Source organism: Chiloscyllium plagiosum, chromosome 4, assembly GCF_004010195.1.
Source record: "Chiloscyllium plagiosum isolate BGI_BamShark_2017 chromosome 4, ASM401019v2, whole genome shotgun sequence".
In the NCBI taxonomy this organism is placed as follows: domain Eukaryota; kingdom Metazoa; phylum Chordata; class Chondrichthyes; order Orectolobiformes; family Hemiscylliidae; genus Chiloscyllium; species Chiloscyllium plagiosum.
This window is the reverse complement of record NC_057713.1, coordinates 32034438-32049496: the sequence shown is the minus strand read 5'-3', so window position 1 is coordinate 32049496 and position 15059 is coordinate 32034438. Positions and strand designations below refer to the sequence as shown.

The 15059-nt window shown below is 40.7% G+C and overlaps 1 protein-coding gene across 5 annotated transcripts in view; it reads right to left on the bottom strand.

The window, feature by feature from the left end:
- LOC122548922 (corticotropin-releasing factor receptor 2-like) overlaps positions 1-15059 on the bottom strand; it is a 203284-nt gene that overhangs the window by 83785 nt on the left and 104440 nt on the right. For all 5 annotated transcript variants that reach the window (XM_043687905.1, XM_043687902.1, XM_043687903.1 and 2 more), the window contains one exon: positions 8128-8213. In XM_043687905.1, coding sequence (XP_043543840.1) covers positions 8128-8213 — 86 coding nt within the window. The remainder of the gene's footprint in view (positions 1-8127; positions 8214-15059) is intronic.

Sequence of the window (15059 nt, the reverse complement as noted above, 5' to 3'; positions counted from 1 at the left end):
TAGGCCCCCTAATAGTCAGCGGGAAATTGTGAAATAAATATGTTAGGATTTCAGTTATCTATAAGAATAATAGGGTGATTATGGTAGGGGATTTTAACTTTCTAAATATGGACTGGGACTGCCATAGTGTAAAGGGTTTAGATGGAGAGGAATTTGTCAAGTGTGTACAAGAATATTTTCTGATTCAGTATGTGGATGTATCCACTAGAGAAGGTGCAAATCTTGACCTACTCTTGGGAAATAAGGCAGGGCAGGTGACTGAGGCATCAGTGGGGGAGGACTTTAGGGCCAGTGACCATAATTTTATTAGTTTTAAAACAGTGATGAAAAATGATAGACCGGATCTAAAAGTTGAAGTTCTAAATTGGAGGCAGACCAATTTTGACAGTATTAGGCAAGAACTTTCAAAAGCTGATTGGGGGCAGGTGTTGACAGGTAAAAGGGCGACTGGAAAGTGAGAAGGCTTCAGAAATGAGATAACATGAGTACCAAGACAGTATATTCCTGTTAGGGTGAAAGGAAAGGCTGGTAGGTGTAGGAAAAGCTGGATGACTACAGAAATTGAGGTTTTGGTTAATAAAAAGAAAGAAGCTTCTGTCAGATATAGACAGGAGAGATTGAATGAATCCTTAGAAGAGTATAAAGGCAGTAGGAGTATACTTAAGAGAGAATTCAGGTGGGCAAAAAGGGGATATGAGATAGCTTTGGCAAATAGGGTTAAAGAGAATCCAAAGGGATTTTATAAGTACTTTAAGCATAAAAAGGTAACCAAGGAGAAAATAACACCACACCCTCCAGCATCTGCAATCCTCACTTTCTCCTAGAGAACAGGGCCCCTCAAAGATCAGCAAGGTAGCCTATGTGTGTGGAGCTGCAGGAGATGGAGGAGATACTAAACCAGCATTTTGCATCAGTGTTTACTTGGAAAAGGATGTGGAAGATACAGAATGTGGGGAAAAAGATGTTGACATCTAAAAAAAAATCCATATTACAAAGGAGAAGATGCTGAACATCTTGAAATGATAAAAGTGGATAAATCCCCAGGACGTTATCAGGTGTACCCTATAACTCTGTGGGAAGCTCAGGAAGTGATTGCTGGGATATTTGTATCATAGATAATCACAGGTGAGGTGTTGGAAGACTGGATTTTGGCTAACATGGTAAGATAAAGCTAGGGAACTATAGACCAGTAAGCCTGACATCAGTGGTGGGCAAGTGTTGGAGGGAATCTTCCCACTACTCCTGACCCACTCCAATTTGCTATCGGACCAACAGATTCACATCAGCTACCATATCTTGCCCTTCGCTCCTCCCTAGAGCATCTTGATAACAAGAACAACTATGTAAGAATCCTACTCATTGACTAGAGTTCAGCCTTCAACACTATTATCCCCTCGAGACTAATTACTAAACTTAGTGATTTCGGACTAAGCCCCACTCTCTGCAACTGGATGCTCAGTTTACTGACCCAGAGGTCACAATCAGAGAAGATTGGGGACAATATTTCATCCTCACTAACACTCAACGCTGGAGCCCCTCAGGGGTGCGTATTCAGCCCCTGACAGTACTCACTGTATATCCATGACTGAGTCGCCAAATACCAGACTAATGCCATTTACAAGTTCACTGATGACACCACCATAGTCAGTCGAATCTCAGATGGTGATGAAACAGACTACAGACGGGAGTTAGAAGACCTGGAAAAATGGTACACTGAGAACAACCTAGCTCTCAATGCTGGCAAAACCAAGGAATTCATTATTGACTTTCAGCACAATGTTACTCATGCCCCCCTACACATTAACAGCACAGGGGTGGAACAAATGGAAAGTGTCAAACTCCTGGGAGTGGTCATTCACAACAAGCTTTCTTGGACTCTTCATGTGGACACATTGGTTACAAAGGCACAACAATGTCTCTTCGTCCTCAAGCAGCTGAGGAAATTTGGCATGAGGGCAAATATCCCTGCCAACTTTTATAGGCCATCGAGAGCATTCTGTCTGGATGTATCACTACCTGGTTTGGCACTCAACTGTACCACTCAAGATCAAAGACAGTTACAGAGAGTGGTGAACTCGGCCTGGACAATCACAAAGGCTAACCTCCCATCTATAGAATCCATCTACCAGGCCCATTGTCAAATAAAGGCCGCCAGCATTCTCAAAGATCCATCCCACCCTGGCAATGTTTTTCCACAATCTCTACCATCGGGGAGAAGGTACAGAAGCCTGAACACATGCACTAGCCAGTTCTGAAACAGTTTCTAACCTACTGTTAGAATACTGAATGGACTCACAAGCTCTCAACATTCGCCCGTACCGGTGTTTTTGTTTTCGCCGCTGTTTACCTATTATTTACTTATCTATGCTACTTAACTCTGTGATCTGCCTGTATTGCTCGCAAGACAAAGCTTTTCACTGTGCCTCGTACACGTGACAATAAATTCAAATCAATTTACATGTATTTGGAAAGACAAGGACGGATTAGGGATAGTCAGCATGGCTTTGTGTGTGGGAAATCATGTCTCATGAACTTTACTGAGTTTTTGAAGAAGTAACAAGGAGGATTGATGAGGGCAGAGTGGTGGGCCTGATCTAAATGGACTTCAGTAAGGCATTCGACAAGATTCCTCATGGTAAACTGGTTAACAAGGTTAGATCACATGGAATACAGGGAACTAGCCATTTGGATAAAGAACTGTCTCGGAGGTAGAAGACAGAAGGTGGTGGTAGAGGCTTGCTTTTCAGACTGGAGGCCTGTGAACAGGGATGTGCCACAAGGATTGGTGCTGGGTCCACTGCTTTCTGTCATTTATGTAAATGATTTGGATGTGAACATAGGAGGTACAGTTAGAAGTTTGCAAATGACACCAAAATTGGAGGTGTAGTGGACAGTGAAGAAGGTTACCTCCGAGTACCACAGGATCTTGATTAGATGGGCTGAGAAGTGGCAAATGGAACTTGATTTAGATAAATATGAGGTGCTGCATTTTGGGAAAGCAAATCAGAACAGGACTTATACACTTAATGGTAAAGCCCTGGGGAATGTTGCTGAACAAAAAGACCTTGGAGTGCACGTTCATATTTCCTTGAAAGCAGAGTTGCAGGTAGATAGGATAGTGAAGAAGGCATTTGGTATGCTTTCCTTTATTGGTTAGAGCATTGAGTATAAGAGTTGGCAGGTCATGTTATGGCTGTACAGGACATTGTTTAGGCCACTTTTGGAATATTACATGCAATTCTGGTCTTTGTGTGAAACTTGAAAGGGTTCAGAAAAGATTTACAAGGATTATTACCAGGGTTGGAAGGTTTGAGCTATAGGGAGAGGCTGAATAGGCTGGGGCTGTTTTCCTTGGAGCATCGGAGGCTGAGGGGTGACCTTATCGAGGTTTAGAAAATCATGAGGGGCATGGATAGGGTAAACAGACAAGGTCATTTCCCTGGGGTAGAGGGGATAGGTTGAGGTTGAGAGGGGAAAGATATAAAAGGGACGTAAGTGGGAACTTTTTCACACAAACGGTGGTGAGATGTATGGAATGAGCTGCCAGAGGAAGTGGTGGAGGCTGGTACAATTGCAGCATTTAAAAGGGGTCTGGATGGATAAATGAATAGGAAGGGTTTAGAGGGTTGTGCACCAAGTGCCAGCAAACGGGACTAGATTAGGTGGGATATCTGGTTGGCATGGATGAGTTGGACCAAAGGGTCTGTTTCCATGCTGTACCAACTCTATGACTCTGTGACTCTAAGTACTGAGAGGCTTTATAAACAAATTCCTTCAGCATAATGCTGGGTCAGCACTGTAGCAACAGTATATTATTAGGCACAAAACTTAGAACTGCGCAAATTAAAGAGATGTATACATCCTTTAATTCAGATCTCCTTCAATTTTCTAAGTTCCTGATGCTGCTGGAACATTAGCTTTTGAAAAAAAAATTGCCATCTAGCTTTATGTTAAAATTTACTTCCACCTTTCCCCCACTGACCCTACAATATATATGACAGATGACTAGATCGTGTCAAATTTAGTCTTGCTGTTTGAACGTAAATCTGGTGATGCAGCTCCAATGTAAAACCTGTCCGAGTTTCATTTCCAATAAACGCAATAAAATTTAGCTCACTGATGCCAGTCTGACAGTCAGGGCACATTGAAAATCCACACCTATATTCTTAATATAGTGTGAATACCATGTTGAGTTATATTCTGGTCAGGTTCCATTTGGCAGAAAGAATGTAATCTTCAGTCCAGCTGATGTCCAGAATTCATCAGACATCACTCCAAACACCTATTCTTCACAATTTGCCTCAATGCACTAGAATGTAATCAATCTTAGACAAACAATTCAGAGATTAGTTGGCAAACAGTGAAAAGAAATTCAATAAATGTGTCAGTGTATGATTTGGAAGCAAAGAGATATCAGATTGACACAACAAAGCCACTCATTCACTAATGCTGCGCAGGAAAAAGGACCCACACATGTGCCCAATTTGTCATTCTGATCCTACAATGACATGTGTCATTCTGATCCTACAATGTCTCTTAATGCCTTCTGAAATGGCTAAGAAATCTATCCTTTTATTTAAAAAAATAACTTTTTTCATTGTCTTATCTCTTACTAATTAATACAAATGATAAGAGGACAGAGATTAAACACAGTTTTAATGACATGCTGCTTTCAGAACAGAATCATATGACACTACATCAATTTGTTAATGGCATGCATATTAGCATAAGCATTTATTTAAATGATTATATTTGACAAACTAAGAAACATGCAATCACAACAGTTCTTATTGATGATTTGGAGATGCCGGTGTTGGACTGGGGTGTACAAAGTTAAAAATCACACAACACCAGGTTATAGTCCAAAGGTTTAATTGGAAGCACTAGCTTTCATTCAAGTAGAACTCTGAGCTCAAAAACTGCATGAGTTTATGTAAAACCCTGTTATCTCACTTTTTAGATTATAATTAATCTAAACATCAGGTCATAGACAGAGAACACAGGGGGCTAACACCTTCAACATATTGTCTAGCTATCACCATTGTTAACAGCTAACCCGAGAATGTAACTTAAAAAAAAAGGGTTTTGTGATTTACACATGAAAGAAGTGAAACTATTACTGTATTCTAACAGCTGAAAGATTTAACAGACAATCAATTCTTCAATGTATAATTTCAGTTACATCACACTGTAAATTTTTGCTATAAATTCTGTGTTACAATCGAGCCCTCCACAATCACCTGATGAAGGACCGGCGCTCCAAAAGCTAGTGTGCTTCCAATTAAACCTGTTGGACTATAACCTGGTGTTGTGTGATTTTTAACTTTGTTCTTATTGATAAAAGTGATGAATTAGTTTTGAAGTGAAATTGCCATTCTACACACAAAAAGAAATCAGGAGCTGGAACCAGCAACTGAAATGAATAAACAGCCAGTTATTCCATTTCTGGTACTATTGTTTGAGGGCAGAATATTAGCCAGAATGGTACTACTCTACTTGTTTTTAAAGTTTTTTTTAAATATCAAGCTCAGCTTGCTTGTAAAATTTGTTGTAACTTTAGAAGAGCAACCCTAACAACATGGTTTTACCTAAGTGATGCCGTGGGATGTCAGATAATAGTGAAGCTGGAACCAATGGTCCTTGTTGACTCAAAGCTAAGCTTGTGACTAACAAGGCCAAATTGACACTTATGAGAATCAGTGACAATAACAAGTTTGCTGGTAAAACTTTGAGCATTCACACGAAAACATGCACCAAACTTGCACATAATAGGCTTAGTGGAATCTAATTAAAGATGGCAACAAGCCCAAGAGAAAGCTTTCTTTAGCAACTCAATAATCGAAATGTCAATTATTCTTAATGGTACTCTGTGGTGAAGTATACATGGCATTAATAATATGTTGTAACTCAACAATGACAGAATTCTAACAAATACAAAAGCTTCCCCAGATTTTCTGGGGGGTTATGTAAATATAAAGTGCTCACTTTTTCAAATTCATTACAACCTCTATGCATTCAATGGGTACAGCATGTCAAGGCCAAATTATAAGATAAAAAAGATGCAGTAGAATTTTAGCAGGATTTCTTGTATAACTTCAGAAGAAAATCCATAGAAACAGTGTTAATAATCATTTACATTGTTGGTCCCAGGTCTGATATTCTGCTGCAGTTATACCACGAGATAGAGAGAACTGCTGAAGAAATTTCAGATCGACGTTTTTAAGTCCAAGAGAAAGTCACTTGACTCAACTCTTACCCTCTTTTAACATGCCATTGTCCCATTTTTGAAATTAATCCAAGCATTTCCTGAAGCCATTACTGCTGACAACTCAAATCCTGTCTCTGAGAAACGACCAGCTGGGTTTGAATTCATGTAATGGCTTTCATGTCCTTAGGATATGTCAAAGTAAATGCTTTTTGATGACATTTACCTACCTAACCAATCGGGGGTGTTGCCAATGGCCTTAGGGGGAGATATGGCATAGTGCAGTTGGGGGTGTTGTTGACCTTAGGGAGGAGTCTGTCCCAATAGACGAGATTACATTCCAATACATCCCAATAATTGACAATCAGTCGGTTGGTGGTGGAGCAGGTTGGGACGTCTCATGGAGGTGAGTGCTAGTGGTTTGTTGCCAGGCAGGTTGGGTAGGATCGAGGTCCTTAAGGTGGGGTAGATTGGAGGCCTCGAGGTGGGGAGGCTCAGTGACATCAAGGTGAGGAGGGTCGGGAGTCTTGAGGAGAGGAGGGTCAGGGCTCGAGGTGGGGATGGTAGGAAGTCTTGAGCTGAGGAGGGTCAGCAGTCTCAAGGTGGGGATGGGAGGGAGCCTCGAGATGGGGAGGGTCAGGAGTCTTGAGGTAGGAATGGTAAGGAGTCTCGAGGTGGGGATGGGAGGGAGCCTCGAAATGGGGATGGTAGGGAGTCCCCAGGTGAGGATGGTAGGGAGCCTCGAGGTGGGGACGTCATCAGTCTCGAGGTGGGAATGGTTGGGAGTCTTGAGGTAGGGAGGGTCGGGAATCTCGCGGTCAGGAAATGCATTGGACCCAAGGCTGGTAATGCACAGATGAGGAGAAGGTTGGGGCAGAAGTAGACTGAGGCTTCATGGTGTTGTGGAGAGGGCACAGTTGGAGACCTGTTGATGGGGCGAGAGGAATGTCAGAGACCTGGTACTGTGGTTGGCTGGGTGGAGGATTCTGGTGTCAAAACCCAATGGTTTCCTAAGCACCTTTATCCAGAAGGCAGGAGTGAAGGGACTTAGGTCTTCAATCCATCACATTCGCATCTCAATTAAATTGCTGCAATTCCCATTGCTCACGTCATCCAATTGCAGTAAATCATCTCGATGATATCTGACCAATGCTGTGCAGAACAGCATCATTTGACATTTGGCCTAGTGAGCCTGGGACTAACTTTGACTTCAGTCTTCCCATGTGAAGCTGTTGAAACATGTTGGTCATTCCATTATTTGCCAATATATTCAGTTGCGTGTTCCCCTGATGAGTTCTGATTTCATTTTTCAATCATCAGTCTAGTTCTGCACCATATGTGGGCAATGAAAAACACACTAAATGTTGCCTTCCACTCCCCACACTGAAAAGCAATATCCCACAGTAAATAAAGTGTTCCCCTTAAACGTATAACTATGACTGAATTGGAAACTTCCATCAAGTCAATCAAAGTGGGTCCAGAAGCCTGAGAGAAGGTTACAAGCTTTAGGATATGTTGAATTCTACATCACCCAAAATCATGGTGCTTCCATGTCATTTTGAACAACTATTTAACAAACTTGTTACCATCTTAGTACAGGAGGCGAAAAGTGCTGGGAATGGCCAGCCAGAGGAGTGCTAAGAGGCTGATTGTAATGAAAACATAAAGTCCAGGCTGGGCAGGTGTTGTAGGGCAGCATTGAATTTTCAGTAGCATTCAGTTCAAGGTGAGAATAGCTGAAGTTTGGGAGCAGGATATCCAAACTCATCCTCACAATGTTTGTGCATGGCCCGCTGGTGAATGAGAGAATAAATGATAAGGAACATGAACCCTCTCCCAAATAAAACAGACGCTTATGAGTTGAAGGAAAAGGCAATGCTATAGTTAACAATTACAATCCATAGCAAGAAGACCAGACCAACCTTCTCCTCTAAGATGGGCTCACAGTGGGAGTAATTGATTCTAGAGGCCCATGTTCCATTTTCGGTACATTCTCTGTACACACTTCCTGTAAAAGCAAAAAAAAATCATACGATCAGGTCTGTGACAAGAAACAGTGGAAATAAAAGTGAAAAGTTTTTATTTTGTATTCATTCAGGGGTGTGCCGCTGGCATTTATTGTCAATCCCTAGTTGCCCTGGAGAAAGTAATAGTGAGCTGTCTCCTTGAACCATTGCAGTCTATGCGCATTCATTATTTTGATAAACAAAAGGTTTTTTTAAATCTTAAACTTTTTGAAGTTTAGTCACTTTTATAGTTAGAAAACAACAGCAAACTCGTACGAAGGAAGTTCCCACAAACGGCAAATAAAAAATTTAAAATGAGCAGACCATCTGTCTTAGATACTATTTACGGGATAAATGTTTTTTAGAACAGCAGGGTGAAAGCCCCATTGACATCTTCAAAATAGTGCCATGTGGTGGCATGTAGTCCAATTATAGTGACTAGAGAGGCCTTTCAGTATTTCATCTGGAAGATAACATCTTCAATATTGCAACACTCCTTTATACCACTTCTTTCCATAAAACAAATCAAAGAAAGTTTGAGAGTGGCAAATAACTCTCTATAATCAACCCATTTCACATTGGCACCCAAATAAAACTTCTATTTTCCTTCCACCCTTTACAACTGTTGACTTTCATTCTTTCCTTAGATCTCCCAGAGTGAGTGAATTATTTGCTTTGTAAGTATCTAATATGAGACAGTAAAAGAAAATCCTATTTCTTAATTTTTCTAAAAGGCAATGTAGAAATCTTGAGCTGAGCTTCTTTTTCATGCCAGTGCTTCATTTTTTGAGAATGCATGCTAATCAAGATCAAACAGCGTCTGTATCTTGCAATAGACTGCCCTGCTAATCATTGCACTTGTCAGCAGATGTGAAGGTATTTCATGCTTTGAGACTATTTCAAATCCTACTGCTGCTGAGAAATATTTGAAGGGCTGACTCCATATGAGGGTTAAAGAGCCACAGCTCTTTAACCCTCATATGGTAAAATGTTTAGGATCAGCGTGGTATTGCCTGGAAGATTTCCATAAGTTCCACTTTATAGCAATATGACAAAAAAAAATTGCTAACGGGATAATTTACAACTTCACTGGGGTCTAATCTGACAAGGTGGTTATCTGTTTGTTACAGAATCCGCTTAATTTTAGTTCAATGTGGAATGAACATGAGTTAGGTTCTATCACTGTCCAACTGCCCCTCACTTCAAAGTTCAGTCAAGTTTTTCACCTTCCATTATCATCTGGCATTTCCCTCTGAACATCAGAATAGAATAGTGTACTCAACTATGCGATTGATTACATGTATACCATTAAGGCTCACATCAGGCAAGTTGTCATTTAGATGGCACGCTACCACGTTGGGGCTTTGGACCCAGCATCCCAATTGGGCAGGGGGAGGGAGAGAAAAAAAACCACTCCCACAGAAAGAAGAACGTGTCACAGCATTTCTTTAAACTCAATCTCTCAGTGAAAGTACAAAATATGGTAATAGATCATTAGAGCATTTCGCAATGCACCAAACATAATGGCTGTAGGCAATATCTGTCAAAGTGCATAACCTGAACAGCTCTAGAAGGTTCCACTTCACTGGCCCATATGCAATTAAGTACAATTTTCTATTGAACAAGACTTTCAGTCATCCATAATGTCAAATAAGCTTTGCTGAATGTGTGTCAAAGTTAAATCTAAATTCTATTTTGTCCTTGTCTGGTGATAGACAGCCAGTCTCTTTCGTTGGAGGTAGAACAAGTGTCCACTGGAGAATAAGGTAATTTAGAGTGAGTGATTGCAAATAAAGGGGTTCAATTGTCAGTATCTTCAGACATTAAAAACTGTGAATATGCTGTGGTATTGTGGTATCTGGACCCAGCTGACCTGCTGTCTAAAACTCCAGCAACAGAGACTGACAGCAGGGATACAAAAGTGTTCAATGCCGGATACTTATTGCTCAGGCTCACAATGCTTAAAACAGCCACTCTAGATGTAGCAATCGCTGCCTAGTGTCCTGAGAATTATTCTTATGCATGAGTCAGTGCTTCTGATGAGAATGGATAAATGACCTACAAAGAAACGCTTGCTTTCATTTATTTTTTAATCTAATGCACTGAACAGGAAATGGATGGGATTGGACCTGTTGGCCATATTACACTCAACTCAACTTTATGTTTTATCAAAATCCTGCCCTAATGCACAACAATGCAATGGAAGGAGAGAAGGAAAGCAAGTAGTGGAAGAAATTTAGCAAGATGTTTATGTAGTGTTTTCCATGATTTCAAGGTGCTACAAGCAATTAAGTATTCTTGAAGTGTAATCACTGTTGTTGAATAGTGGTCGATTTGCAAACAGCAAACTCATACAAACAGCAACGCAATAATGACCAAAAAGAAAATCTGTTTTCAATAACATTAAATGAGTGATAAACCTCGAGGCAAAGGCAATTTGGATAACTCCCTCAATGATCTTCAAAATAATGCCATGGATTCTTGTTCATCCACTCAGGAGAAAGTGAGGACTGCAGATGGTGGAGATCAAAGTCAAGAGTGTGGTGCTGGAAAAGCACAGCAGGTCAGGCAGCATCCAAGGTGCAGGAGAATCAACATTTCGGGCATCACAATTCCTGGCAAAGGGCTTATGCCCGAGACGTCAATTCTCCTGTTCCTCAGATGCTGTCTGACTTGCTGTGCTTTTTCAGCACCACATTCGCCCACTCAGGGCTTTGGATAACATTTCATCCAGGAAATGGTATTTCCAGTGGGAATCATGTACTCAATTCTTCACTGCCATCAATTTCTTCACTTGGTTGTGACCCCAAGGCCTGGTGTTGGATTTGACCTCACAACATTGGGCCTCAGAGGCCATCACGCAGCCAAGCGAGGACTCTGGCAGACAGAAAAGTGTACAATGCCTTATCATTAACTCATGTTTGAATGTTATTTGGGGAAAATCATATAGTCATTGTCTGCACAGCAAGATCCTAAAAATTCAGACAAAAGAAATGTTATGGGGCAGGATAGGTAATTATTGAGTTGGATTTGGCAAGATACAGTGAGAAAAATTATCAGGCCTCATGGCAACAAACTCTTCAAAAGCTCAGCGCAACTCGGTCTTACCAAAAAAATGCAAGATTTATCTCAAAGTCTTTTCAATAGTGTTCATTTGGGAATGAATGCAGCCCAGGAGATTGGGAAAATTCCCTACTTTCCTCCAATGTTATCCTAGTTTGTTGTGTATCTACCGCACATGTAGATAAGACCCAGGTTTAATATATCATCAAAATACTACCAGTGATTTATAATCAGAAACAAAAACAGAAGCTGCTGGAAAAGCTCATCAGGTCTGGCAGCATTTGTGCAGAGAAATCAGAGTTCATGTTTCGGGTCTGGTGACGCTTCCTCAGAACGGGTCTCAGTGTTTTACAATGTTGCACTCCTCCAGTAGTACAATCTAATTGTTTTAGAATTGGAGTATTAATCCAAACTATATACTTAAGTCTTAAACCAAAATATACAGATACAAAGAGAAGTAGACTATAGCCCTAATCATGTTCCCGCTGCAGTTAGTAAGTGTAACCTTTTGCTCTACACGCCCTCCATCTGTACTAATGTTAAATTCTTCCAGAAAAAAACTTGGATCAATTTCAAGAGCAACACTAGCAAATTTCTCTTTGGCTACTTAAGGCAATCATTTTTAATGCTTCCAGAGGTTTTGCTTCCACTGTCTAACCTTTATGTTAACTCTTTGCATGCAGAAAATATGGTAACTCTCAATCTTGACTTTCCTTTTAATATGTCCAAACTCATGTTCCCTTTTCTTACCTTAGTAATACAATCTAAAATACTACTTCAGACTTTTATATATTTTTCTCTTAACTATTTTGTATATCACTATAAGGTCACTTCTGAGATGTAGGGGAAAATGAGGACTGCAGATGCTGGAGAGCAGAGTTGAGAGTGTAGTGTTGGAAAAGCACAGCAGGTAAGGCAGCATCCGAGGAGCAGAAGACTCGATGTTTTGGGCATAAGCCCTTCATCACTTCTGAGATGTATCTTTTAAAATGTTTTTTTTCTACCTATTTTTTACAACTAAGCCCTCAAAAAACTAAGGATCAGCCACTTGTGTAAAATTCAATTGTATTTTGGAAATTTGACTCCATGGGCAGCACGGTAGCACAGTGGTTAGCACTGCTGCCTCACAGCACCAGAGACCTGGGTTCAATTCCCGCCTCAGGTGACGCTCTGTGTGGAGTTTGCACATTGTCTGCGTAGGTTTCCTCCGGGTGCTCCGGTTTCCTCCCACAATCTAAAAATGTGCAGGTTAGGTGAATTGGCCATGCTAAATTGCCTGTAGTGTTAGGTGAAGGGGTAAATGTGGGGGAATGGGTCTGAGTGGATTGTGCTTCAGTGGGTCGGTGTGGACCTGTTGGGCAGAAGGGTCTGTTTCCACACTAAATAATCTAATCTTTACAGATCTGTTCTTAGAAGTGTAAAATTTGTTAGAATCCTTAAGCTGACGAAGGAGCTCGTTCTTCATAAGAAAAGGACAAAGTGGTCCTTTCTCAAATAGTCATGTTTACTTTCAGTTTCCCAAAGATGCTTTGACTAAATGACATTCTTCAGCGTTCTGCTCTGATGAAGAGTTACCAGACTCAGAATGTTGGTTCTGCTTTCTGCCCATAGATGCTGCCAGACCTGCTGAGTTTCACCAGAAATGTTTGTTTTTGTTCAGATCTCCAGCATCTGCAGTTCCTATTTTATTCTTCAGTGTGGGTCAAGGTAGGAAGAAATGAAGTTCACAAAACTTGTCCTGATTCAGGGCTTCACTGGACTAGAGAGATTATCAAGGAATCTTGGACATGCTCTTCAAAATACCCATTTCATTCATTTTAATAATCAGAAAATTGTGTGATCTCAGTTGTGAGTCCTTGTATGCAAAGCTCCACATCAAAACTGAAGAATCAGAAAACAGATCCTGCGTGTTGACAGGCTGACTGACCTTGGATGACAATACACACAAGAGCATATATATATACACACACATACACACACAAAAATACACTTTGTTTCTCTAAACAAAATTGAAATAATAATAATTTATTGCTAAAGACATCCCAATTTCAAATAGTTAAAAGCATTTGGAGAGCTTCTCTGTCAAATCACTAGCCATGAAGTGACAGAATTCATTGGCAAGGTGTTAGCCTAGATACCATCAGCAGATATTGAATGACTAGCTTAGCTCCATTCCTTTCATCTATTTGAGAGTTATACCTGAAACTTACAGATCAAATAGGTCAGGCTTAGCTGGCTTTTTTTTCAGTCAGGATTATGTCAGCTTCTGTCAGTTTGTAACACTGTCACCTTACTTAAAACTTTCTGACTGGGGAAATCCATTACTTCCGTAGGATAAAAGCCACAAGGGAAACAGACAAAAATAGTTAAATGCAGATGAGGTATATCCTAAATAGTATCTCATCAAACAATTGAAAAGGCCACACTGCAGAATTTGAGGATACAATGCAGACTGGCCCTCCAATGCAGCACTGAAGGAACAGTGTATTGCCAAAGACACAGGTCGTTAGATGAGGCATCAGTTTCTCCCTGTGCAGTTGAATGTCCAAAATTCATTCAGAACAATGGAGAAAAGATGGAACATTCTGATCAGTAGTTTTCCCTCATTGGATCTCATTATTTTAGGCAGTAAAATGGCATGGTAGCCACTAGAGTTACATATGCAATCACTCCCACATGTGCTGAGTTTTCTAATGCAATTTGGTTTCTTTCATAATCCACATTACAGGTCCCAGGTGAGGTCATTACAATATATTAAAATAAGGACCACTGGATGCAGCCTTGGATTTCTGCTGACGGTATACAAAAGGAGTTAGAATAGATTCTGAAACACTGGGTATAGTGATGGCCAGGTTAGCTGAGAAATGCAAAAAGTAGCTTTTGAGTTTGAGGTGTGTGGAAAAACTAATTATTATTTACAGCAACCGGGAATAACTTTCAGAGCAAATCTTGTTGGCATTCTGCCCAGGTGTAGTCTCCTCAGCATAACATTGAAATGCCAAAAAGGATTACAAGCTGAAGTGCTGCATGAGAACTTGAACTCAGAAATTCCTGATTGGAAGATAGGTCCTAGAGTAACTCATTCACACTTTTCCATCCTTCTGTTAGATCATGGCTGGTCTATGCTTCAACTCCATTCACTCTCCTTTTCTCCTGGTGCTTGATCGTGCTTGATCTGTGTCTGAGGTTCCAAGATGAACAGGAAGTATTGACAGTTTGTCCTGATTTTGATCTTAGTAAACTTGTACTAATTGTACTAACTGACTTAACAGAGAAATTTTGGATAATAATTCAGGAAAATGCACATTGGGAGATTGGGCGTAGAGGCACACTGTGCTCCTGCAATAACTTGTCTTTACACAGAGACAATAGACAATAGGTGCAGGAGTAGGCCATTCTGCCCTTCGAGCCTGTACGACCATTCAATATGATCATGGCTGATCATCCTTAATCAGTATCCTGTTCCTGTCTTATCTCCATAACCCTTGATTCCACTATCCTTGAGAGCTCTAGCCAACTCTTTCTTAAATGAATCCGGAGACTGAACCTCCACTGCCCTCTGGGGCAGAGCATTCCACACAGCCAACCCTCTCTGGGTGAGGAAGTTTCTCATCTCTGTCCTAAATGGTCTACCCTGTATTTTTAAGCTGTGTCCTCTGGTTCGGCACTCACCCATCAGCGGAAACATGTTTCCTGCCTCCAGAGTGTCCAATCCTTTAATAATCTTATATGTCTCAATCAGATCCCCTCTCAGTCTTCTAAACTCAAGGGTATACAAGCCCAGT